General features: G+C 32.7%; 4 protein-coding genes across 4 annotated transcripts; all 4 read right to left on the reverse strand.

The window, feature by feature from the left end:
* Window positions 1-62: 62 nt before the first annotated feature.
* LOC134240903 (thymidine phosphorylase-like) lies at window positions 63-538 on the reverse strand (the record flags this gene model as incomplete). The annotated part of the gene is made up of 2 exons (XM_062723009.1): window positions 522-538; window positions 63-353 (listed from the first exon to the last, which is right to left on the reverse strand). Coding segments are annotated over exons 1-2 (297 nt in total), but the record flags the coding sequence as incomplete, so codon positions are not given.
* A 7,684-nt stretch (window positions 539-8,222) lies between these two features.
* LOC134240919 (probable serine/threonine-protein kinase pats1) lies at window positions 8,223-14,221 on the reverse strand. The gene is made up of 3 exons (XM_062723030.1): window positions 14,049-14,221; window positions 9,550-9,647; window positions 8,223-9,403 (listed from the first exon to the last, which is right to left on the reverse strand). Exons 1-3 carry the CDS (start codon window positions 14,212-14,214, stop codon window positions 8,888-8,890), a joined length of 780 nt encoding a protein of 259 aa, XP_062579014.1. The 5' UTR covers window positions 14,215-14,221; the 3' UTR covers window positions 8,223-8,887.
* A 1,223-nt stretch (window positions 14,222-15,444) lies between these two features.
* Window positions 15,445-19,386, reverse strand: LOC134240904 (uncharacterized). Its single transcript, XM_062723010.1, has 4 exons — window positions 19,057-19,386; window positions 18,595-18,759; window positions 15,956-16,237; window positions 15,445-15,518 (listed from the first exon to the last, which is right to left on the reverse strand). The coding sequence occupies exons 1-4, from the start codon at window positions 19,283-19,285 to the stop codon at window positions 15,445-15,447; spliced, it is 750 nt and encodes a 249-aa protein (XP_062578994.1). The 5' UTR covers window positions 19,286-19,386.
* Window positions 19,387-22,298: 2,912 nt separating this feature from the next.
* Window positions 22,299-24,837, reverse strand: LOC134240905 (uncharacterized). Its single transcript, XM_062723011.1, has 3 exons — window positions 24,821-24,837; window positions 24,112-24,212; window positions 22,299-22,738 (listed from the first exon to the last, which is right to left on the reverse strand). Exons 1-3 carry the CDS (start codon window positions 24,835-24,837, stop codon window positions 22,299-22,301), a joined length of 558 nt encoding a protein of 185 aa, XP_062578995.1.
* Between the last annotated feature and the right edge of the window lie 618 nt (window positions 24,838-25,455).

The following is a 25,455-nucleotide window of genomic DNA, read 5'->3' on the forward strand; positions in this document are numbered from 1 at the left end:
ATGCAAGACGGCTTTAAAAATGACTTTTTATTAAGTAATATTTCTCAGCATCATTTTATCACTTTCGAAAAAATTGCAAGACGCTGGAGATTTTTTACTTTGCAGTAAATAGCATAATACAATGTACCTGCAATAAGCCCTGTGTTGTCGACTGTTCCAGTGACGTCTCGAATGGCGTACATTTCCTTGTCGGCGGGAACAAGATTGTCTGTCTGACCCACGATGCAGCAGCCGACTTTAGTCAAAATCTCCATTTTATCCTTAGTAGCAGAGACGGACAGCCCCTCAATGGACTCTAGCTTGTCGAGTGTCCCGCCAGTGTGAGCCAGACCACGCCCTGAGACCATGGGAACCTGAAAAATACAACTACCTAATTTTGTTAAAATGATTTTTTTTGTAATAAAGTTTGCACCATATTAAAGTAAATCATTTATTAAATATGTATAGTTTTCGTTCCTCGTAATATTTTTTTAAGAATTCTTTTATTGATAACTATATTTCTTCTTTTAATTTTCTCTTACCTTCATTCCACAGGCAGCCAGTGGAATAAGTTTTCTTCCTGATCAGGAGGCCCGGATTCGATTCTCATTTGCAGCGCCGCGTTAAACCTACGTTAGACGTAAACAAAGGTAGTGACTGTTCCTTCGCTAAACGCTCATTATTAGAAGTGAAAGTCACGGTTCTTTCGGAAATGAAGTAGGTACTGTGTCATGGTAGGCGCTGACACGATTAAGAACCCTCACTGCTCAATAGCCCTGAGTGCCAAGTATAGGTGAAAATTTTAAGCCCTTCGCCGGCATAAGGTAACGTATCCTTATGAGAAAACAATTCTCGAGTTGGACATTAAACAACATACAATCAATCAATAAGGATATGGAGTTAACGCACAGTATTCAATCTCAAAGTCCATTAAACAATACAAAATAGGAGCAGAGCAAACACGGAAGTCTAAAACATCAGAGGTGGGATCAGGTTCCATGGAGGAGTGAGCTTCCCCTGCCGACCGGTCACACCCGCCGTGTGCTCCCTGTCATGATCAGGAAATAACGGAAAAATTCCGGCGTCACTTCAGTGTATAAATAATGGTCTAACAATTGGTATGAAAAACGTTAGTCAGCATTTGACTCAATGATAAATTGTATTTGCTGACAAGGTCATTGTATCGACCATAATACTTACGAAATGATGACTTTAAACGAGACTGCTGATATTCTTGTTTCGTCAACTTACCTGTCAATAATTTACCTCGTTTTAGAAATTGTTCCTATGTATCTAGCATGCTCTTGCGTATCGAATTAACTGAGATATATATACTCCGTATGCAGGTGATGAAGGTATATTACTGCATAAGTAGGGGAAGTTGACGATAGAAAAGTTAAAGTCATCACGTTTATCATAAAGCTTGGTTGTTAGATTACCATTAGGGTCTTTTTAAAGTAAAATATCCAAATGTCGGACTCTGTGGTATCTTTTATCTCAAGCTCACCAGGATATATCGTATCGACGTAGGAATGGAAATTACCATTATTAATTGACAATACGTCGTCAATATATCTAAATGTCGAGTTGAAGGCCACAGCAAATGTTTTCTTCTTTTCACGCATTAATTTTTGCATAAATTTTGCTTCATATGAATATAAAAATAAGTCTGTTAATAACGGAGCGCAATTTGTACCCATGGGAATTCCAGTAGATTGTTGGAATACCTGGTCTCCAAAAACCACATAGATATTGTCAATCAGAAACTCAAGCATCTTCTTGATGTCAACGTCAGAGTACCTATGTGTGCAATAAGAATCTGTTTTAACAAAATAATTTTGCAAATGACCAATGACGAGGTAAGTAAATTTACGAGTTCCATTTTTATTGAAGAAGCAGCTGTCAATGATATCAAAAAGCCTGGATTTCAATTTTTCGTGGGGAATTGTTGTGTATAAAGTTAAAAAGTCGTAAGTTTTTAAGCTGTTGATTTTTGTAAAGTCTTGTGATTTCAAATTGTCCAAAAGTTCTTCAGAATTTTTAGTATCCACATCTGATTCACACCACTTCTTGAATATATAGTTGCACAGTACTCTTTAAGTTTTTTCTTCACTACTGTCAATATCATAGTGAGGAGTAACGAAAGAGGCTTGGTTGAACATTTATCGGAACTTGCAATGTATCTTTGTTTGTAAGGATTCTTATGAAGTTTCGGAATCCAATATATAGAAGGTAGTTCGAATTCATTTTGGCTCTGTGGAATATTAAAAGTATTCAAAACTGACAGGTGATTTTGAAGAATTTCTTCCTTAGAAAGGGAAGTATGAGTATAAGTGGGATTACCACTTGTAGAATTAAATCCAAGTTCTTCTAGAGTATAATTTATGTAATAAGCCTTACAAACCATGACAAAGTTGTTACCTGTTTTGTCAGCAAGGACCAGAACGTACTTATCATGTAATCTATCTAATTATTTTTTTCACTTCTGGACTATTGATTGATTGATTGTATGTTGTTTAACGTCCCTCCCGAGAATTTTTCACTCATATGGAGACGCCACCACTTGCCGGTGGAGGGCTACAAATTTTGTCCTATGCTCGGCACTCAGGGCCTTTGAGCAGTGAGTATCTTTTACGTGCCAGCACCTACTGCGACACGGGGCCTCGGTTTATACGGTCTCATCCGAAGGACCGGTCTCCACGTCCCGCAGTGGGATGCGAACCAGCGACGTAAGGATTGACTCCTTACTTCGCGACTCTAGAGCAGACGCTCTAACCACTGCGTCACGCGGGCGACCTGGACTATTGAATACAGAAGGATAATTGGTTTTCAAACTTTTAATACGCGATAATTAACATGGATCCGATACATTTAATCCATTCTGACAAACTCTCAACATCTTTTCATATCGTCTGGTGTAATCTACAACATCATTCATTATATTTATGAAATTCCGACGCCAGTTGAAGGATTGGGGCTCCCTATATTTAGGACATTTTAAAATTAGTTAAAATAAAATATAAAATATAAAAGAAATTGCTCTACTCTAGCGCAAGACTTCAACTGGGAAACATGGCTCTTGAGCGGGCCTTCCCCCGTGGGGTTAGTATCACTCTAGACAATACCTTGCTGAGGATGGGGGTAAGGCTCGAAGGCAAGGGATACCCCTTAAGTAGACTTACACTTTTTGATAAGTTTTAGTGGAAAGTATGAGTTATATTTCCTCCCTAGTCTTCAATCAAGATAAGCCTTACTGTGGGGGAGGTTTAGCTTTGAAATATCAACACTATTGGTAGACAGGTGAAAATTCGTTGATAATTTCCATTTCTTACAATATTCCTTTGATTGTTTTTCTTCATCGGTACTCTTTTGTGATTGCACGTCGGTATATTTTTATTTATGCATTTCTGCTCTTCTCTGTCTGAAATTTGGATATCTCTATGTTTGGTTTATTAAGTGCAGCATCAGGATAAAAAAAATGATTCTCCTTTCTGTGTCCGGAAATAGTATTTTCCATTGTGTTTCCTGCAATGATTTCTTTGTGTGTTATACCACTTCTTACTCGCAATTTTTCTCAAAATAATAAAGGTAATCTTCTTTTCCTTTACAAGAACTTAAGGTATACCTTTACTCAGGATGACTAAACATTCCACTAAGAACGCAAGACCACCTATTGCAATTTGTACACCTATAATTCTGGAGTTAAATTTCAATCTCAAATTTCAATGACCTACTTTTCATGCTAGTGGCCCCTGAGTATTTCGGCGGAAAAACCTCAACTTTTCACACTGTGACCAATTTTTTCTTCACACATAAAATAGTAAAAGTAACAAAACTTTTTAAATAATGTAATATGATAGCAATGGAACAGCGTTGCTTCATATAACGAAACGATTAGAGTTTTGGCCAAAAACTTGATAATTATTACAGTCCGAATTTCCTCTGTCATATTTTTATTTTTCTTCCATTTTCAATCGAATTTTACAAAATTTTGAATGATAAGAACTCTAAATTATTTATAACCTCATGTTACTTTTGTTGCCCTTATTCTCGTGGTATTATCATTATATGGGGACAATGATCAAATTATTGAGATATGTTATCTAGAATGCTTTTTGTTCATATTTTTGAATTTCTTTATTTCATAGCAATCAATTTTTTAAAATTATTTATGAGCTTAAATACATATAATATTTGTAAAATGAGGTTTAAAAAATACATATAGCCTTTACATTGTGATTGATATTGCAAGAACTAAAAGATTTTAACAAAAATGAAAATTAAACAATTTTGTCCGAATTTCCTCTGCATTACGATACATTGACTTTTGATGCCGTATATTTTCTTCTAATAATAAAATATTAAATTTTTAAAGTGATATTGAGTTAAAACTTAGTTATTTTATCCATTTAGAGAAATTTTTGATTTAAAATATTAAACTTTTTAAAATTTCCTTTCTGTTTTCTGAAACCTGAGTAAACGTCATCCTTAAGGTGAAATATGCCTCTGCTCCAAATTTTACCAATTGTTTTTTAATTCCCAACATTGATGTTCACCATGAACAATAGCATTAGACTCTCATTATAAAAAAGTGTGAAGTATCAAGCGTTGCTGGCATTTTCAGAAATGAATAATATGCCTAATCATAATATGAAGACTATTTGCAAGAAAGATCAACATATTTTTTTTTATCTCTCAATAAAATTAATAATGATGCATATATGAAAATAAAATTTACCATAATACCTGTCTAATTCACATTTCACTTTAGTTTTTCCACATGTTTAGTCAAAGCTAGGTAAACAGATTAAAAAGTATCATTTTACAACAGACATGCTATAGTACATATACATGAAAATGATCAAATGAAGATACATAAGAAGGGGTTAATGCCCTTAGCAGCACTTTCGAAAGATTAAATAATCGTTTTACAAAAGAATTTATTCAATTTTTAAAAATTATTTTGCTAAACAATATTTTTCTTAATACCTACTGGAAAATAATCTTTTAAAAGATATATTTCTATTTGGGTATGAATTTGAATTAACATTGTTTGCAAAAAAAAAACAAAACCCTATTACATCACAGGATTAATTTTAAGTTAATATATCAAAACAAGCAGTGGCATTGTCTTTTTCTTCACTGTATTACATTGATTATTTACAAAGTCAATTACGTACATGCATTGTCATAAAATGAGCATCCATACTCATGAACAATAAATGCGTTTAATATAAATAATTATCTTAATTTTGCTATGAAAAACATTTAAATAAGATATACCAAGCATACACGTATATACATTGTATACTGTATCTTTCCAGATAAGTAACTTACGTGACTGCTTTAATGAACATGCAGTTATTGAGTATATTCCCCAATTTTGATACTCTACTCCATCGAAACAAAACCCGGTACCAGACGTGCACGTATACAAGTATATAAATATATAATAATATAAAAAAAAAAAATAACAGGCAAAGATCAAAATAGACCTTCCAATATTTGACAATCATTGACTGTGTTATCTAAATATCAACACTTTCTTCGAAACTGACAGATATATATTCTTGTTTCATATAAATTTCATCCAAAGCAAGATATTGATTAAGTTAATTTACAAACACATGTACAGTAAATATTAGGGATGGCAATTTGTAACCGGTTAATCGATTTATCGGTCGGAACGATGCTAATCGGTTAGAAAATCCGTAATCGTTAGTTGGAAAAATTAAAATATATGTAAATTTGAGCGCAGTTTCCTTAAAATTTCTTCTGGTCCTTTTTTTTTAGGAAGGAAAGCGCTGCATAGATTTGTGTGTGTGTGTGTGTGTTTTTACACATCTTATAATTAAGAATATTTGGAGGTAATTATAGCTTTCCAGATTGAGATCGCAGGGTAATTGGTCAATTCGTAAAGTGCATGTTAATTACTGTTTTTATAACATCATGCCATTACCCAGTTAGTCCTGTGGATTTTTTAATAATATTAAAAACACCACCATAAGTCACTTTTAATTATCTGTATTTCTTTTAGCAACTGCCACACTTTAATTTTTAATTTACCTTGTGGGACTAAATACAAAATTTGCTTTAAATTTATATTTACCCCAACAAAATAAATTTAAAATTAAGAATCATGACATACGTATTAAGAAAAACTTAATATCATTTCTTGTTATATGAAACACATTTAATTTATGTAATAATTTTGTGTTATGTTCAGTAACAGTGCATGTACCTATCAGTATTCCATCAATGTGTAGAGAATTTTCCTGGTAGACAAAAGTACATTTGTTTGAATCTTTTTTTTCTTTTTTGAAATTTTGATGTGTATATTTTTTTCATAGAAAAACAAAGGGACGGCAACTGTACGGCCAGTAGTGCGATGATTTTTACCTGAGATAGATCTTTCCACTTTATATCAAAGTCTTCTTCTTCCATGACGCTATTTGTCGGTGTCTTGTGCTCCACTTCATTCCTATACAATCTTATCCTTTCCATGTCATCAGTCTTACGTTTTTGTGCTATGTGAGGTTTCTTTCCCCATCCATTACTAGGCTCGGGGAGATTTGGCCCATAATTCCTCAACAATTTGTACATAATAGTCACATCAAACGTAGAAGACGACGGTGTGGATTTGTCTGCTGTAAGGTATTATAAAACACCATAAACTGAATTCTGAAACTAGGACACAATTATTTCAAGAGGCTATTACACCACTTTTTGATTATGTAGTTCATAAAAATTACCTCCATTGTTTCGTCCGTTTTTCTTGGGGGACGAATTGTACATTTGTATAGGTTCACTATTTTAATGATCTAATTCTTTTAATTATGAAATAAAAAAGTTATGAACGTGAGAGAGAGAGAGGGGATCTTCCTACTTAACCAATATCGATATAATGAACTTAATGAATAAGGATATCAGAGGCATGTTACATAAACATTACCCTGCAGAAATTTTATGCTTATCCAGAATGGGGAATACACAGCATATTATTCCTTTGGGCTGAAATTTGAATTTTGTAATCAATAGATATTTAAATGTGCCTTTGGGTTTTACAATGGTGATTACTACCTTTCGGCCCTATTTATTTATCACACGAATCCCTAAATATTTGTCAATTTTTTTGCAATTACATGATTATAAATGTTCCGTAAAGTGAGTTTTCGAAACAGTGAAATGCTTGTGTTTTTTTCTATACGGATGTAACGGTTGGAATATTGCTGGAAAAATAGCATCACCCGCGAAATTTTGTCTGCAATGATTGCAATCGGTTCACGTAATACGTAATACATTTTATCATATATATGGAAGAATGATTTACTTATCTATTTTATGTGAAGTTTCAGATTTGATTTAGAAACTGACCCGACTAGTTTTGAATAAAGTCATTGCGTCAGATAAACAACAATATGACTTTCACAAGATTTAAAGAACATTAATAAGTCACTGTAATTAGAAAGAACTTATCATTTTCATCTTACTAATTTTTAATACAACTTTAGGTAAAATTTCAAGTATCTCTCCAATTGAATAACGGTGATTTTTTCAAAAATTTTCTGACATCAAAGTATGACGTTGAACCGACATCGTTATAAAATTCACAAAATTCTATTTCACGTGGAAGCGATAAATGGTTTACTATGAGAGAGAGAGAGAGAGAGAGAGAGAGAGAGAGAGAGAAAGAGAGATTTGAAGCTTTTAATAGTAAGATACCTGGATAGAGTTGTTCACATTGTTCTTCGCTTAGTTTGAACTGTCCTTTTTGTATGTCCTCTTTGTTTTCTAACAACAATTTGTCCACTGAGGGAAATATCTCATCAAAATAGATCTGTAGAGCCTCTCGTCCAATCTTTGTAAGTTTCTTGAAGGTCTTAGAATTCCTTTCAATTCAGTCTCAGATAGAAGTATATCTTTATTCCCATCCGATGATTCATTTAAATCTATAGTGGGAAAACAACATGATAATATCTAATATTAAAACTTTATTAATATAAAACCTGGCGACAATTAGTAATGTATATAAAATCTTACCTCCAACATCACCCTGTACATCCTTTAAATAGAAAATTCAAATAAACAGTCAATAATTTCGTTAATTGATCTTTGAAATAGAAAGATATTCACGTCTAAAGATTGTTTTTAGACTTTACTAAAAACTTAAATAATACGTAGTGGTAATTTTCTTTTTAAAAGTTTGTCATTTTTACCTTCTTCCAGTAAAATAGAAAAACTGATTCACAGAGGATGTGATGATGGACCAAACCATGTTTAGGACACTTGATTTCCTTTTTCTTGTAAATTTGTGTTTCCTCAACAAAATTACTATCATACTCATGAAAAACGTCCTGTTCCGAACACTGATACCCATCAGTAAACATTTCAATAGCTTTGTGATAGTTACTGAGGATATCTTTTAAATGGTGTTCAATAGTATCGCGGACTTCCAGCGTAACACTCTTTGTGATGGGCGTTTTTCTGGGTTGAAAAACCTGAAGCTGAATGGAAGACTTGATTACTACTAATACAACTGTATGTTCTTTATACTCAAAGCAAGCCACATTTTTGTACAAACAAAGTCCATTGTTTTCTGAAAGCGTCCATCCTCTATTACGTATTTGCAAACAAGCTACGACCAAACGAAAGTAGAAGAAATATGGCAAAAAATTAAATCTGAACACGAGTACCGACGTTTTATGTTTCAATGATTGAAAGTACACCTCTTCTGCCCTTCCAAACGTGCGCTTGTTCATACATGGAATATAGTGTCTGTCTGTACTAACAGCAATCAGACCAAGACGCTGCATGTATTGGAGAAGATTGGCTTTTTCCTTATGCCTGCTAAGGAGACTAGTATCAATATCGAAATGCTTGCTGCTCCAAATACTGGTCAAAAGGCTGTCTAAAATATGTCCGGTCTGTAAAAATCCAACCAATCCTGGTGGATTTCCACAATATCTCTGACATGGTTTGGATCCGCAATGATGTTCTTAAAGGAATCAACAAACCACTGTATGTCAATTATAACAGTCTCAGAGAGAATACCTTCCTTAAAAAACAGCACAACACCTATATCGTTGAACAATTTTAAAACATCCCCTAGTTGTGAGTATTTCTCTTTGTTTTCACCAAAACATTTTTTCGACAATTCTGTGACTGAACACATTCTCGTTTTTGTTTTCCTTAGTTCTCTAAAAACAACTTCACACCGTATCCATTCTGTAGGAATGGTTTCTTTCCATCTAGCATCACCTGCTATTAAAGCCATACACGTTTCAAGTTCAGAAAGAGCGTCAGGAATAGACACATCGTTACTTTCAAAGCCGAGGACGAAACACCTCTCTCTATCCAAATGTCTTTTAAGATGCTTGTTGTACTTTATATGATCCAGTATGCTGTTGTACAGTGTGTTAGAGTTCTGCAAATATTTATATTTGTTTAATACTTTTGAATTATGCTTGGATATACATTGTATAATTATTTAGCTTATAAAGTAAAAAAAAAAACAGTCAGTTTATCTTGTACAAACTTTAATTTGAATTATATAATTTCAAATAGGCCTACATGTTTTCTGTTTTTGTCTAGATGAGTTCCAACAATGATGACTGGAGAATCATTGTCACAGTAGGTATGGATGGATCTCAGCCAGAACAGGAGGTAATCTGAAAACATTCAAATGCTACTTGAATTATGCAACATAATGTAAGTCATAAATGCCATAATCATTTCTCAAAAGATGAAATCTGGGAACATTTAAAGCATTCATATTCGAAAAATTCTAATCAATTGGGTTTTTTTTAATTTAAAACTTATATTTTTAAAATTATTTATTCTTTTATGATTCTATATTGCGTTGATCACAAAATATTTCATATAAATAGATTTTGATTGAATACAGTTATTGTTTTAGAATAGACATATGCCTGCATATGTCTTTTTTTTTCTCTTGACTATCAAGCAACAAGTCAAAATTAAAATATTTATCGATGCTCTTTGATTAGTGATGCCAATAGATCGCAGATTTAAAAAAATTTTGAGGAGATTACCATGACTAAGACTCCAGACGAGAACAATATTCACCAGGTATGATTAAATGTCACAAACTCCTTAAACAATCCATGCAATCTTACTTGTTTACATACTGTAAAATCACTATTTTCGAGGGGTCAAATTTTGTGGTTTGAGGAAAATATATTGGTTCATGGGGATTTGATTTCGTGGTGGAAGAATTATTCAGTAGTATTATATGTGAAAAATTGTATTACGTGGTGGACATAATGTCGCGGGAATCTTCATACCTTGAAAACAACGCAAATTTTAAACCCCCACGAAAATGAGTGATTCCACAGTATACAGTGAGAGAATACCTTTTGAACAAGAGGCCCAAGGGCCACATCGCTCACCTGAATATCTTTGCTGATGTAGTTCTTTACCAGATTTCCCCTCTACTTACAACTATTGTGCCCCCTACCACCTCCCAATCCCATCTATATTTTAATAATTTATGATCTACACAACCCCAGGATGCTTCCACTTAAGTTTCAGCTTTCCAGGCCCACTGGTCCTTGAGAAGAAGATTTTTCCAATATATTTCTATATAAAACTATGACTCTCCTTTGTGGCCCCTACCTACCTCCGGGAGTCATGATTTTTACAATTTAGAATCTACACTACCCCAGGATGCTTCCACATAAATTTCAGCTTTTCTGGCCCACTAGTTCTTGAGATAAAGATTTATAAAGATTGTTCCTATATATTTTTATGTAAAACTTGGATTCCCTGTTGTGACCCCTACCTACCCCCGGCGGTCATGATTTTTTAAGATTAAGAATCTACACTATCTCGGGATGCTTCCACATAAGTTTCAGCTTTCCTGACCCACTGGTTCCCGAGAAGAAGATTTTTAAAGACGTTTCCTATATATTTCTATGTAAAACTTGAATTCCCTATTGTGGCCCCTTCCTACCACCTGGGGTCATGATTTTTACATTTAGAATTTACAATACCTCAGGATGCTTCCACATAAGTTTCAGTATTTCTGGCCCAGTGGTTCTTGAGAAAAGGGATTTTTAATAACCCCACCCTATTTTTGTATTTTCTTGATTATCTCCCCTTGGAAGGGGACCTCACCCTTTATTTTAAGAATTTGAATTACCCTTAACCCAAGGATGCTTTGTACCAAGTTTGGTTAAAATTGGCCCAGTGGTTCTTGAGAAGAAGTTGAAAATGTGAAAAGTTAACAGACGGACGGACGGACAGACAAATAGACAGACTGACAGACAGACAGACGGATGGACGACGGAAAATAGGTAATCAGAAAAGCTAACTTGAGCTTTCAGCTCAGGTGATCTAAAAATACATGCCCAGTTTTTTTTAATCTATGCCTAAAATTCCCATTATAGACTGAATAATATGATAAACACGATCAATCAAAGCTTCAACTAGACACTGAAGGACATGGTCGGCAATTTTGATTTCCAGCGATAAATCTTTAAACTGATGATGTCATAATGACTTCAGAAGCATTGTGACGTGATCAGGATTTCAGATTGTTCTTGCAGAATTATCTTACTAAAAAAATTCAAACCTCAGAAATTATATTATACATCAGTATAATAAAATGCTTATCAACTAGTGTCTGTCGCGGGTTTGATAAAAGAGCTGCCCTACTCACACCCAGTGGATAAGTGTATAATATACAATTATAAGAAAATGATGATTGTTTTTACGGTCATTCTTCTCCTTAATTAAGGTCTTCCGTTTCCAACGTTCAGTTTCTTTTTCCCTATTATTATTGTTTTTTCCAACCGATTTTTGTGCACGCAATTTCTCAGAAACGGTTTGGCCGATATATATGTAAAAGATATACAATCGATCTTGATAGGTTTTTTTTTGTTTTTTGCTGACATCACTTCCGGTCGTGAGATATGGGCAATTTTATGATTTTTAGAGGGTCGGCTTGTCCTGGAAACTCCTCTAAAACGACTCTAGATATTGACTGAAAATTTTCAGTGAAAGTAAAGGAAGGTTTGCTGAGTTGCAGGCAGCGTCCAAATCTTTCTAGCGCAAAAGGCACCGAAGTTCGGTGGAGCCCGAGAAATATCTCAGAAAAATCTCACAAATTTGACACCTTTTGTTTCATATCTTCACATCTATTCATAATTTGTTAAAACATATTGAAGAAAAGTTGTGCAGATTTACAAGACATTTACAAGATTTACATTTGATATCAAGAAAAAGGGGCTGATCTTCAATTTGGGACTCAGAGGGGCCAAAAGTCTTCCATTTATATCTTTTTATTGATCAATATTTTGTAATACATCACTGTAGCAAAGATTTTGCAACAATATATTGTAAAATTTTGATCATATGTTACGTAATAAGAGGTCACAAGGGGCCAGAATGCAAAATCTTTGAGGCTTTATATCTCGAAATTGGGGGATATTTTGATAAGCAATATTGAACAAAAGATGGTCAGTATAATGTTTTAAACAATATGCATACTTTCAGATTTTGTAAAATGGCCCTATTGAGACTTATAGGGATGGCGCCCAAATATTTCCATTCCACATATCTCCACAACGAAAAGAAATCTTTGAATAGTTATTGAACAAAAAGTCTTTAAAATCACAAGACCTTTCATTTGATATCAAGAAAAAGGGGCCGACCCTTCAAATTAGGGGCTCAGAGGGACAAAGATTCTTTCATTTATATTTGTTTATTGATCAATATTTTGTAATACATTACTGAAGCAAAGATATTTATCTTAGCGATTTGCAACAATATATTGTAAAATTTTGACCATTTGTTACGTAATAAGGGGTCACAAGGGGCCAGAATGCTAAATCTTTGACGCTTTATGTCTCGAAAATGGGGAATATTTTGATAAGCAATATTGAACAAAGATGGTCAGAATAATGTTCTAAGCAATATGCATACTTTTCGTGTTTTTTGTAAAATGGCCCCGTTAAGAACTTGTAGGGGTGGCCCCTAAATATTTCCATTCCGTATATCTCCATAACGAAAAGAAATCTCTGAATAGGTATTGAACAAAAAGTCTTTGAATTCACAAGACATTTCATTTGAAATCAAGAAAAAGGGGCTGACTCCTCACATTAGGGGCCAAGAGGGGCCAAAAGTCTTTCATCTTTAGCTCTTTAACGATCAATATTTTATTATACATTACTTAAGCAAAAATGTTTATCTTGACAATATGCAACTATATGTTATAAGATTCTGATCATATGTTACGTAAATAGGGACCACAAAGGTTAAGAAAGGTAAATCTTTGAGGCTTTATATCTCGATTTTTTTTTTTTTGTAAACTATATTGAACGAAAGATGGTCAGAATAATGTTTTAAACAATATGCGTACTTTGAATTTTTGTAAAACGGTCCCATTAAAAACGAAAAGAAATCTCTGAATAGGTGTTGAACAAAAAGAATTTAAAAATACAAGACCTTTTATTTGATATCAAGAAAAAGGGACTGACTCCTCAAATTAGGGACTCAGAGGGACCAGAAGTCTTTCATCTTTAACTCTTCAATGATAATTTTTGTATCACTTTATAGAAGCAAAGATATTCATCTTAACGCTTTGCAACATCGTTTTATGAAATTTTGATCATATGTTGCGTAATAAGGGGTTGCACCGGGCCAATATTCTATATTTTGGATGCTTTTACATCTCAAAAAAAAAGGAATATTTTTATTATAAGCCATGTTAAACAAACGATGCTCAAAATATTGGGATATCAGAAAAATTAAATTTAATGGTGGACAACTTAATGTCATTATCTTATTACGAATATCTCAGTCAAAATCACATCTCATCTTATCGAAAAATTCAACGGAAGACCTACTCGTTGCTCGCAACGAGATCGTATCTAATTATTTCTCTTTTTCTTTTGGCATAAATTACAATCATTTAATGCAGCATATATAGTCTAAAATTAAAACGCCTGATATCAGTAGTGGGATATGCAGTACAAAATATGTTTTTAAAGTAATGTAAACTTGAGTAGACGCATTTCCTTAATCAAAATTAAAAACGTTTGAATCACCTCCATATGTCCAGTCAGCAAACATAGTTCCTTCCTGCTCACACACAGACAGGTCCACTCTTTCACAGAAAGTTTTAGATAAGTCTATAACAAGCAGGTAAAAAGCCATTCTGCTAAGATAAACCTGGTGACAGGCGTAGTATGCACATTGCCCACCCAAATCCATAACAGTCAGAAGTTGTTTTCCCTCTTTCTTGGATTTCTTTGTTAAAGCTGTTTTGAGAAAATGTATAAAAGTAAGCGTCATCTGAATTTCACGATTTCTTTTCTATATCTTTTGTTCATTTTTTTCTTAAAATGTCCTTTGTAAAACACGTTTCCCAACATCTAGTCTAAAGAGAACTATTCGTCGATAGATAATTCGAGTATATTCGTCATTCATTGTTCTGTAGTCGGAAAACAGTTCTTCAAAAGAACTACTGTTTTTATTGATGTACCCCACTTTAAATAAATATTATCTTATCTTATTATCTTATAATATTAAGGTTAGACAGCTTGTGTGTCAAATATAATAGAAATCATACCAAAACTGTAGTATATGTAAGATCATGAAAGAATTTTACAGATTTTCTGTTTTTAAAACCTTTGGAACATTTCTACCAGAAATGAAAAAATAGAATTATGCCTATATGCAGTTAGCTTTTGTACCCTATCACCGAGCTTTTTTTTTTTTTTTAAAGGAATATAAGAGGCGTTCAGCATGTTTAGTTTTGAAAGAATTAACAAAAATTTAAAAATTATCTTTAAAAAAAAAATACATTTGAATAATGAACCCATTATTTCTAAAAACAAATGTAACGTAATTTATACCTTTCAAAATGCGGGAATCTTGCTCGATTTCAAACATGTCCTCGTGAACTTCTAAACCTACTGTTGATTGAACCTGCTTTAATTCTTCCTGACTGAGTTTTTGTAGACGCTTCATCAAAGTCGTTTTTCCTGCACCAGCACAACCAACTATCATCGCTCGCGCTCTATGTATTCTTTGCCTATCTTTCTTGAAACAATGTACGTATCTTTTTCGCGCTTCATCTTCCCAAAATAGAATCTCCAATGGAACATTCACTGAAAATATAGGTCTACGGTGCTTTAAGTACATTTAAAGTATACAGTGACAATTTCAGAAATAGGTTTTTTTACCCGAGTTTTAAACACGTTTAAAAATTTTGGGAAAAAAGTACGTTAACAGTATCAGATTGATTTGAATACTTACAATATTTCGATATTTTGTCTCTAAATTGAACAAGACTATGACGATATTTCCTAGACAATAACCAATCCGTTTTTATCCGTGTTTTAATTTTGTGTCAATATTAGAGCGATCGATTGGGGGTAATTTTACCGACCAATCAGAAGAGACACTAAATGTATATTCTACGTCACTTCTTGTTTTGATTCAATCGCAGTAAGAAGGGTTTTCCAAGTGTTGCCCACCATCCACCCCGATCATTATTCCACCTTTATTCCATACTGCTAAATTAATATGCAATGTAAAGAGTTAATGGATAAAAATGTTTAAAAATACATATATGTTTATATATTTTAATATGATTTTATTTTGGCAGTTGTTTATCTGCCAAGGCAGTTTTTGTCTGCCACCTTTTTTGCTGATTGCTATTTTTTGCATTCTGGATTGTTTATTTGGATTTTCTTCATGTAATATGTTACACTGGGGAGATCAACTAATGTTTTGTACAAATTTACACATTTTTTCAAGAGTGATCTCCCCTTTATCTGATGTATCTTTTCATTATCTGTCGTCATTTATACATGTATAATAAATGACAAATTCATCCATCAAACTTTGTGTTTGCGTTACTTTAATATGGATGTGATATGGTCTACATAAATTTAGAAGTGTGTGCAAAAAACTAGCTTCAGTGAACTTGTAAAATTAGTTAAATTACACTGGAGAACATAAAACAAGTCTTGATGACGGACTTCATTAGATAAAAATTTCACACTCTCCTTATCTTTGTCTTCCTTGAGAACAAAATCTTTGCTCAAAAATTCTCCCATAGCTTCATTTTCTTCGTTTGTATCATCGTCTTGTAATGTTGAGAAAGCGTTTCGAATTTCCTCAAGTTTTTCTTTCCAGTTTGTGTATATACACAGACAATAATCAGTTGACAAAAGGATAGAGATAAGTATGCTCCATTTCTTTATTGACAGATGAAGAGATTTCAGATCTAAAGTAAAAATTGAAATAGATATAGAAATCAGACAAATGATTCTTCATTATTGACATTCTGAGAATATAAACAATTATAACAATTACGGTACCGGTAAATTTTAAAATATTATATCTAACTTTTCTAACGAATTCTACGTATGTACAATGGCCGATATGTATATATTCCGACTGCTTTTGATATTTGTACATCTAAAATGTACATTAGAATGACTGTATATTTTGCACTACACATCGTGCTCTTAACTTTTGTCTGTACATGTACAAAATGGCAAAAGGGCAAATGTCAAAATGTGGACACTTGACGCAATATTCTTTTGATTAAAATTCCCAATCAGCAAATACCATTAAATATGAATAAAAATATACAATAATGTGAGAAGATATTAGAGGAAAATGTACCGAACCTAATATTTTAAATAGGGATGTCAACGAATATTCGAATATTCATTCGGTGAGTTGATATTCGAATATAAATTCATGATTCGAATATTCGCTTTTAAGCATTAAAAAGAGAGAAAAACCTGGCAAATTTTATTATAAATTGAATCAAGTTTGTACAAAGTTAAAAGACACTCCACTTGGATTACTTTAAAGGTGTGAATAGCGTATCTATTAAAGTAATTCATTCATTTGTTCACCTAATTGGTGGTATAATAGTGCCAAGTACTTACAATCAGCTTGTATTGTCGTAAGGACACAGTTTTACAGTAAACACGTGGATCCCTTGTTTATGTAGATATCATTATTATAAATTATCAGGAAATTAATTAGCAAAAATTTATAACTTTTATTTTTTCTCCATTAGATAATTGTTCTGCTCGGTAAAAATTTATAGGAGTTATAAGTGTTGACTTTATTCAGAGTTCAATTAATCTGAAACATACTAAAAGAATCTTTTGAATTAAAAAAAAATCCATGACATATTTTATGTATACATGTACTCTTCATATAATAGATAATTAGAAATATATATATAATTGCGGTGCATATACCGAACTCAACATGAGTTTTTATTCCAAAATAATTGACATCCCTATTTTTTTAAACGAAAACTCAAAACACAGAGTTGTGTTCAATACTACTTTTTCACAGATGGATTGATCCGTCTAGTTTAAAGTCATCATTTCGTATTCTCTGGTCGATACAATGACCTTATCAGGTAATACAATTTATCATTAAATCAAATACTGACTGGCGTTTTTCATACCAATTGTTAGTCCATTATTTATAATCCCTCTCCTTTATTTTCCAATCATGTCTAGGAACACATGGCGGGTGTGACCAGTCGGCAGAGGAAGCTCACTCCTCCATGGCACCTGATCCTTTTTTTATGTTTTAGAAGTCAGTCTGTGTTTGCTCTGCTCCTATTTAGTATTGTTTTATGGACTTTTGATCTTATTTACTGTTCGTATCTTCATATGTTTCACTGATAAAAATACTCACGAAATATGTGATTATTATATAAAAACGTATTGAACATGTTTAAGTTTTTATGAAATGAATGGTTTTTCTATGAAATGTGAAAGTTAAAATAAACGTATTAATGAAAAGAAAAAAAAGTTTTAAAACTATTAAGTAAATATGATTCGAAGTAAATGTTAATCTTATAACTTCCAAGGTCATAATCTTACATAATCGTTTGACATGTTTGTGGCAGTTTTCTTATACGTTTGATTCAAAGAAAGATGTATCTGTACTAGTATTTGTAAACTTGCACATTTTCCATACACAAGAAATCCAGATTTTCAGGGATTTAAACATTTTCTTTGAATATTTTTCAGCCTGTTTTACTGTAATAAATGTACTCCTTTCAGTGTTTTGTGCTACTTTATTCATATTTAAAGGTGCAAAATGTACATGTCAATATTACGGAAGCGTATTAGTGCCACTTGCACACTTCACTTTTTTTTAATTTCTACACTTTAATCTGTAAATTTTACACTTTAATCTGTAAATTTTTCACTTTAATCTGTAAAATTTAGACTTTAATCTGTAAATTTTACACTTTAATCTGTAAAATTTACACTTTAATCTGTAAATTTTACACTTTAATCTGTAAATTTTACACATTAATCTGTAAAATTTACACTTTAAAGTGTAATATTTACAGATTAAAGTGTCGAAATTAAAAAAAGTAAAGTGTGCAAGTAGCACTAATACGCTTCCGTACAATATACATCTGTATCTTTTAGGTGTATAATTATCAAAACAGCCGGAATATGTACAGACTAATATCGGCCATAGTTCTTATGACATTCGAGGACAACAAAATAATATTATAAGCAATATTACAATACGTTTACAACGGTATTAATTAATTTCTAACTTTTAAACAAATCTACATGTAATTACCTTTTATCATGTCTGTAGTTTCTTCAATTAAAAACGACCCAAGTAAGCTGTTAAAGCTTAGCTCTCCCGCAGGAAGTGGGTCTTTTTCCACGGAGGTTTTAACATATCTGTGAAATCTGATTCTAGTACGATGATCTAAGTTTCCTACATTGTCGGGTATCTTAACTGTAATGATAGGTTTGTTTGGCATATTAAGAATACTCAGTAAATAAATTATCTAGTAAAAATACAAAAAAAAACAAAACAAAAAACTCAATAATAACAACATGAACAAGGAAAAAACTCAATAATAACAAGAAAAAGGCAACGATACTTAATTTTACTTAAGCGAATTATTACTGAGTATGAAAAGTGTTCATCGGGTTATTTGATAGTTCGATAAATCAATCTTTAAAGTAAAATGATGATCAATTAAATAAGGCTCGAGTCAGATTTTACCGAGCGGCATGATATATAACTCACGCTTTCTGCACACTGCTTTACTTTCACTTTGGAACGTCTCATGGACAATGACATTGATCCCGAGTCTTCCTATCAAAAGATTCCCAGGTACGTACAAGCAACATTTTCCTTCTTTCCCATAGTGCTGCCGAACATTAACATACTCAAAAAGTGAGTCCATCGATGAAAGCTCAACGTAACTCTTTACATCCCGTCGCGTTTTTATACAATCAAGAACAAAATTACACATAACCTGATGGCGCACATCTTCTGAAACAAACTCAAAGGTTCTATTGTTTGTTTTTGATGTTAACAATTTGTCAATATCAACCAGTTCTTGAACAAGAAGCAAATAATCCTCCTTTTTTTACTACACAAGAAACATTTAATGCAAAGAATTTTTCTTGAATTTTTCGAATTTTCTCTTCCCATGCTGTGTTCACACAAATGCTATAATTGTCCGACATCAAGACAGAAAACAATATGCTCCATTTTTTGGTTGTTAGAGAATTATCAATTTCTGTAACATAATTCAGGACACAATTTTCAAACATGGATATAAACTGTTGGAAAATATTGTATTTGTTACATTTCATATTGCAGACTTTAGTTTCAAGAAATAAAAAAAAAACACGAACAAAAGTCTCGTTGTTTAATCTTAAAATGCCTGAAGGAATTTAATTAAAATTTACCTCGTATATGATAAAGACAATAAAGAAAAAAAGAATATAAAATACAATGTACAAACCATTGTGAAATCTTGAGAGGAATGTATACACTAAACGAATTCTTATAAAAACTTCATCAGATATTCCATCTGCCCAGGCAAAAGGCTCCAAGTTCCTTTTAATGCACCACATTTGAATAAACTTTTGAAACTTTTCCATTTCGCCAACTCCTCTGAAGTGTCTACAAACTAGACAGAGCATTTATGATTAACCTATTGAAATGTTTTCTCAAGACGGACGAAGAAAATTGATTCAAATAGATTCTGGCTTATATATTTTCCAAATACTTTATAGCTGGATTTTTGTTATGATTAAATAATGAAAAGGCGGTCTTTGTAAACTTAGAATTTGCTGACAGGTTAATGAAGTAGTTGAATTAATGGTCTCTACAAAGCAGAAAGTTAAAAAAAGTTAAAAAAAAACATATTAAGTTGTTCAAAGTTATCTTGAAAGCAGTTTTTTTAAGTATCTGCAATCTGAGAAATAACAAAACAGCACAATGGCTGTAGGACATGGTCTAATATAATTGTTTTTCCTTTGAAGAGTGGGTTGGCTGAAGGTAGTCGTATTTTAAACCATTTTTCTTCATATGAGAATGAAATATCTTACAACACTTTGGATGAGAATAGGTTTCGTTCATCAAAACGATACTCGGCCCCTTGCTACGGAATTTCAGATGTGGCGAATTCTAGTCAAAGCAGTGGAGGAAAGAGTTACACGATAAGTAATTTTCGGGAATCAAAAAAGTTCAATAAACGTTTTGATGTGAAGTAAATCTAGAGAAGCCCATAGACTACAAGGCTCACCTAGGAAACTTTGGTCATGATGTTATTCGCTAGATTTTCTTTTCTCCAATACTTCAAGAGTCCAAAACCTAGCATGATTTGGTTGAATGTTGTTTAATGTCCCTCTCGAGAATCTTTCATTCATATAGAGACACCACCACTTCCCAGTGGAGAGCTGCAAATTTTGTCCTATACTCGGCACTCAGGACCAAAGAACAGGGAGGGATCTTTTTCGTATCAGCACCTACTGCGACACGAGACCTCGCTTTATACACTCTCATCCAAAGGACCGGTCCCAACGTCCCTCAGTGAAGTTCCAACCCGCGACGTAAACATAAACTCCTTTTCCCACGACTTTAGAGCAGACGCTCTAACCACTGCTCCACGTACACGGGCAACAGCGTGATTTGAAATTTTCACTACCCAAGGATGCTTCCACCTAAGTTTCAGCTTTTCTGACCCAGTTGGAAGATTTTCAAAGATTGGTTTCTATATATTTCAATGTAATCATTTCGATTTTTTTATTTTGGACCCATTAAACTCCCGAGGGACATGGTTTGAACAATTTAAAGTTTACACTTTACACACAGGATGCTTCAAAATAAGGTTATGGTTCAGTAGTTCTAAAGAAGTAGGATTTCAAAGACCTTTAATTTATTTTTCAATTTGAAACTTGGGCCCCATCTTTCGCCTGCGGCCATGTTTTAAGCAATTTAAAATCAATATTACACCCAGGATGCTTTCACATAATTTACAGCTTTTCTGACCTTTCTTAGGAAAATAATTTAGATGTTTTGTTTTTCTATACTGCGTATATTTCAATGTAAAACATCGATTTTCTATTTTGACCCAAAATCTACCCACGGGTGTCATTATTTTGAACAATTCCACACAAGTTCAGATTTTTCTTGCCAAGTGGTTCTTGAGAAGAATTTTTAGAGATCCCACCCTATTTTTGTCTTTTCTTGATCATCATTTCTTGTAAGGGGACTTGTTTCTTCATTTTTCAATGATTTTCAAAGATTTTTTCAACATATTACATGTATCTGATCTCCCATTGTGACCCCCACGGAATATTTAAAGATGCTTACCCGTCTATTTGACTAAACAAAACTTTTCTGTTCTGGAAAAGATTTGTTTCCTTTATATTCTTATGTAAGGAATAGGTGTATATCGAAAGCATGCTCTACGTATGAACAATTTCTAAAACGAGGTTAATTATTGACAAGCAAGTTGATGAAACAAGAATATCAACAGTCTCGTTTAAAGTCATCATTTCGTAAGTTCTATGGTCGATACAATGACCTTGTCAGCAAATACAATTTATCATTGAGTCAATTGCTGACTGACGTTTTTCATACCAATTGTTAGTCCATTATTTACACACTGATTTGACGACGTTTTTTCCAGTTATTTCACGACCATGACCATGAGCACACGGCGGATGTGACCGGTCAGCAGGGGATGCTCGCTCCTCCATGGCACCTGATCCCACCTCTGATGTTTTGTAGGTCCGTGTTTGTTCTGCTCCTATTTTGTATTGTTGTGTGGACTTTGATATTGAATACTGTTCGTTATCTCCATATCCTTATTTTCGTAAAACTCTGATCAGCCATTGTGGCCCTGCCCTACCCCCGTGTATAATCATTTGAAGAAACTTGAATCTACACTACCTGAGGATGCTTCCACATGAGTTTCATCTTTTGTGGCCCAATGGTTCTTGAGAAGAAGATTTTTAAAAGATGGCATCTTATAGCAAAGTTTTCAGCTCAGTTAAGCAAAACATGTGTGTACCTTTCAGATAAACTATTTCTCGTGAGTGATCCTGCATCGTCCTTCTCATATATGGAATTCGACTGGTGTCTGTCAGACGTCCAGATTGACTAGAGTAATTAAGATACACATCTGTATAGGACAACAGAGAATAAGGGGTGGCAACCTCTAGAAAGAAGTCTTTGTCTATGTCATTCACAATGCAGTTCTTCTTGTAGGACCTTGTTACTCGCTGCAGATTGTCCCCCTTTAAATCCATAAGTCCTTTCTTTCGAAGTTCATTCATTGTCTTCATTACATTAATATTTCCCATTGTGTCCTCATATTCTGCATCATCACTAAATCCATCTTCACCAAGACACAAATAAAGCGTGTAAAGAACAACCCGTTGATTTTTGGTTAAACCGAGAAATGGATCTGTAGGAAAACATACATCTGTGCAATAAATTAGATTTAACACCAGTAAAATAAAAGTGAGTAAAAAACATTATCTTCTTCATTCTACAATATCATAACTAATTGTACATGATGAAAACACCATAAAAGATGCTTCTGTTCCAGGCAATATTGAAAAGTAGACCATCAACCTAACGCAACAAACGTCCTGTGTATTTTACAAAAAAAGACCAACCTTCAAAATCATGAACATCATCATAAATGTCCTGATCAACCTTCCTTTCAGCCATCAGATCCATTTGTTTGAAATCGGACTTACTGAGGGCAGCCTTTATATATCTGTAAGAATGTAAAATTTTAAGATATTTTATTTTCTAATAAGTTTGCTACTTTGCAAACTATACGAACAAAGTTTTTTTTTAAAATGGTCTATTCTTATCCAATCTTATTCGTATCCAATTCTTATCTTATTCAATATTCTTCTCATTGTTTTTTTTTTCATATGTATATGAATTCTATAAATCTACTAAGATATTTATTCAGCTTGCCTTAAATATTATTTTATTATAATATAGTATACAACAGAGTATTTGTTTTAAATATAAAAACATCTGTACGATTCATGAACAGTAAATAAAGTAAACATAATTGCAAAATTCCATTTGGTGACATGAACTTCTGTTGATTATTTAATAAGGATAAAAACTAGGTATTTAACTCTCCCCTTTATTGTGTTTTAATTCTTAACGATTGCTCGCCTTTTCTATTTTCAAAATACTCATAACCCTTACAAACCATGAGAAATCTTGCATTCTCTCAACTATGTTTATCCTTAAACATAAAATCTTGCATAGTATTCATTCCGGAATATAATATTTAGAAAGCTATAATGATACCATGAACGATATATTTTTAAAGAAGCAAATATTTTTTTATGATTCAAGCATACCTGTATTCTGATTTGTTACTGGATAAGTGACGTTATTACAGTCGTTATAGGTATTGCACACAGGTGACACAAAGGAAAATAGAACTTTATTCAGAATATAAATGCGTTCTTCTTAAATTATATACCTTATTCAAAATAAATACTTGTAGAGAATATTTCCTCTATTAACTTAACTTTTCAGCGGTACTGTTCAGTTTTTGCTGTAAGTAAGAAATATAAAGCAAACAAGAGTAGTGGCTTAATTGTGTCATTGAGGCTTCCTGTGGGAAAATTAAAGACAGAAAAATGAAGAAAATTGTATATTCCCTTTGCATTGCTCTCTATGGAAAGACTTTTCATAACATAAAGCAGAAAAAAAATTACAATGCAAGGAAACCTCACAATTTTTTAATAGACTTTAACTACATGTATAGCAAAAAAGTTAATTCTAAAGATATATATCAACCTTCAGCATCGTGAACATCATCACAGGCATCTTCATCAATCTCACTCTCAGTCATCATCTTCATTCGTGTGAAAATAGGACTGAGGGCAGGCACCATAAATCTGTAAGGATTTAAAAGGTTTCAGAAATTATATGTTTCATAAAACCCTGGTGCATGCTATGCTTTCAAACTTTACAAATATATGTTTGGTTTTTTTTGTTTTTTTTTAAATACAAATGCAATGACTGATAAGGTCTATTTCATTCAATATTTTTACCAATGTCATTTTTTCACATGTATATGAAATCATTACATATTTAAATATATTTTATAAAGTATACAATGTATTTTTATTGTGAAATTAGAAACATCTGTACACTTTGTGAACAGCAAATTCATAAACTGTACACAACTGCATAATTTTACATTTGGTGAATGGACGTTTTGAATGTATAATAAACCAATAAAGGCAAAGAATATCTTTTGCTGAGTATCCATCTACATCCCCATTCATTGTGTTTAAATCTAACTGAGTGTTTACCCTCTGATACCCATTTTTCTGACAAACCTGTTAATTAATATTTTAACAAAAAATCTTGGATAGTATTCAAACATTAATTTCGGAATACAATCTTTAGAATACCATAGAATACTTTGAAGTATTTTTTAAATAAATAATCGAATGATTTCTTGTCATGAATTTAACATACCTGTACTTTGTTTTGTTACCCTCGAACTGGCGCCATCATAGCCGTTAAGGGTACACGTGCTAGTATTACACAGAGGTGACTCAGAGGAAAATCGTATTGCAGAATAAAAATGCTTTCTTTTTACTATAAATTGTTTATTTGATTCAAAATAAATATGTAGATTACATTTTCTCTAGCTTCACTAATTTTTGTTTCAGTGGTACTATAGTTTTTGCTCCAAGTGAAAAATACAAAACGAAAATAGAGTAATGGTTTTACTATGTGGCTGAGGCTTCCTATGGGGAAAGACAGAAATAAAAAAAAAATACATCCCCCTGAAATGCTCTGCTAATACACATGTATTTTTTTTATAACGTACAGCAGAAAAATGTACAATGAAAGGACACGCCTCTAGTATTTTTTCCTCATTTTTTGTATACAAATGTACATATTTAGATATACATGTATAATTGATACAAGCTACATGTATATGTATGTACTTTGAATAATCAAATAATGACTAGTATCAAAGATATAATCAAACTCACAATCTAACTGAGTTAAAATTAATTAACTAAAAATCATATTGAGGAGTAAATTTTTCCCTATATTTGTGCACAAAAAAGTTATTTTTCTATAAAAACATAAAAACTGAAAATTACATCACGAATCAAT

Source organism: Saccostrea cucullata, unplaced genomic scaffold, assembly GCF_032062105.1.
Source record: "Saccostrea cucullata isolate Sc308-1 unplaced genomic scaffold, CSIRO_AGI_Scuc_v1 ctg753, whole genome shotgun sequence".
Classification (NCBI taxonomy): Eukaryota; Metazoa; Mollusca; class Bivalvia; order Ostreida; family Ostreidae; genus Saccostrea; species Saccostrea cuccullata.

Bases quoted from the DNA above. Each gene is read 5' to 3' on its own strand.
- LOC134240919 (XM_062723030.1), bottom strand. From the start codon at position 14,214: ATGGATTTGGGTGGGCAATGTGCATACTACGCCTGTCACCAGGTTTAT. The intron at 9,648-14,048 runs GTGATTCAAACG...GAATGTTTTCAG, and splicing joins TGCTGACTGGACATATGGAG to ATTACCTCCTGTTCTGGCTG. The intron at 9,404-9,549 runs GTAGGCCTATTT...AAATATTTGCAG, and splicing joins TAGACAAAAACAGAAAACAT to AACTCTAACACACTGTACAA.
- LOC134240905 (XM_062723011.1), bottom strand. The intron at 22,739-24,111 runs GTTGATATATAT...GTTTTCCTACAG, and splicing joins TGATGTTCACGATGCTGAAG to ATCCATTTCTCGGTTTAACC.
- LOC134240904 (XM_062723010.1), bottom strand. From the start codon at position 19,285: ATGTGTAATTTTGTTCTTGATTGTATAAAAACGCGACGGGATGTAAAG. The intron at 18,760-19,056 runs GTGAGTTATATA...CTATCATTACAG, and splicing joins TAAAGCAGTGTGCAGAAAGC to TTAAGATACCCGACAATGTA. The intron at 16,238-18,594 runs GTAATTACATGT...TTTTTACTTTAG, and splicing joins AACTACAGACATGATAAAAG to ATCTGAAATCTCTTCATCTG.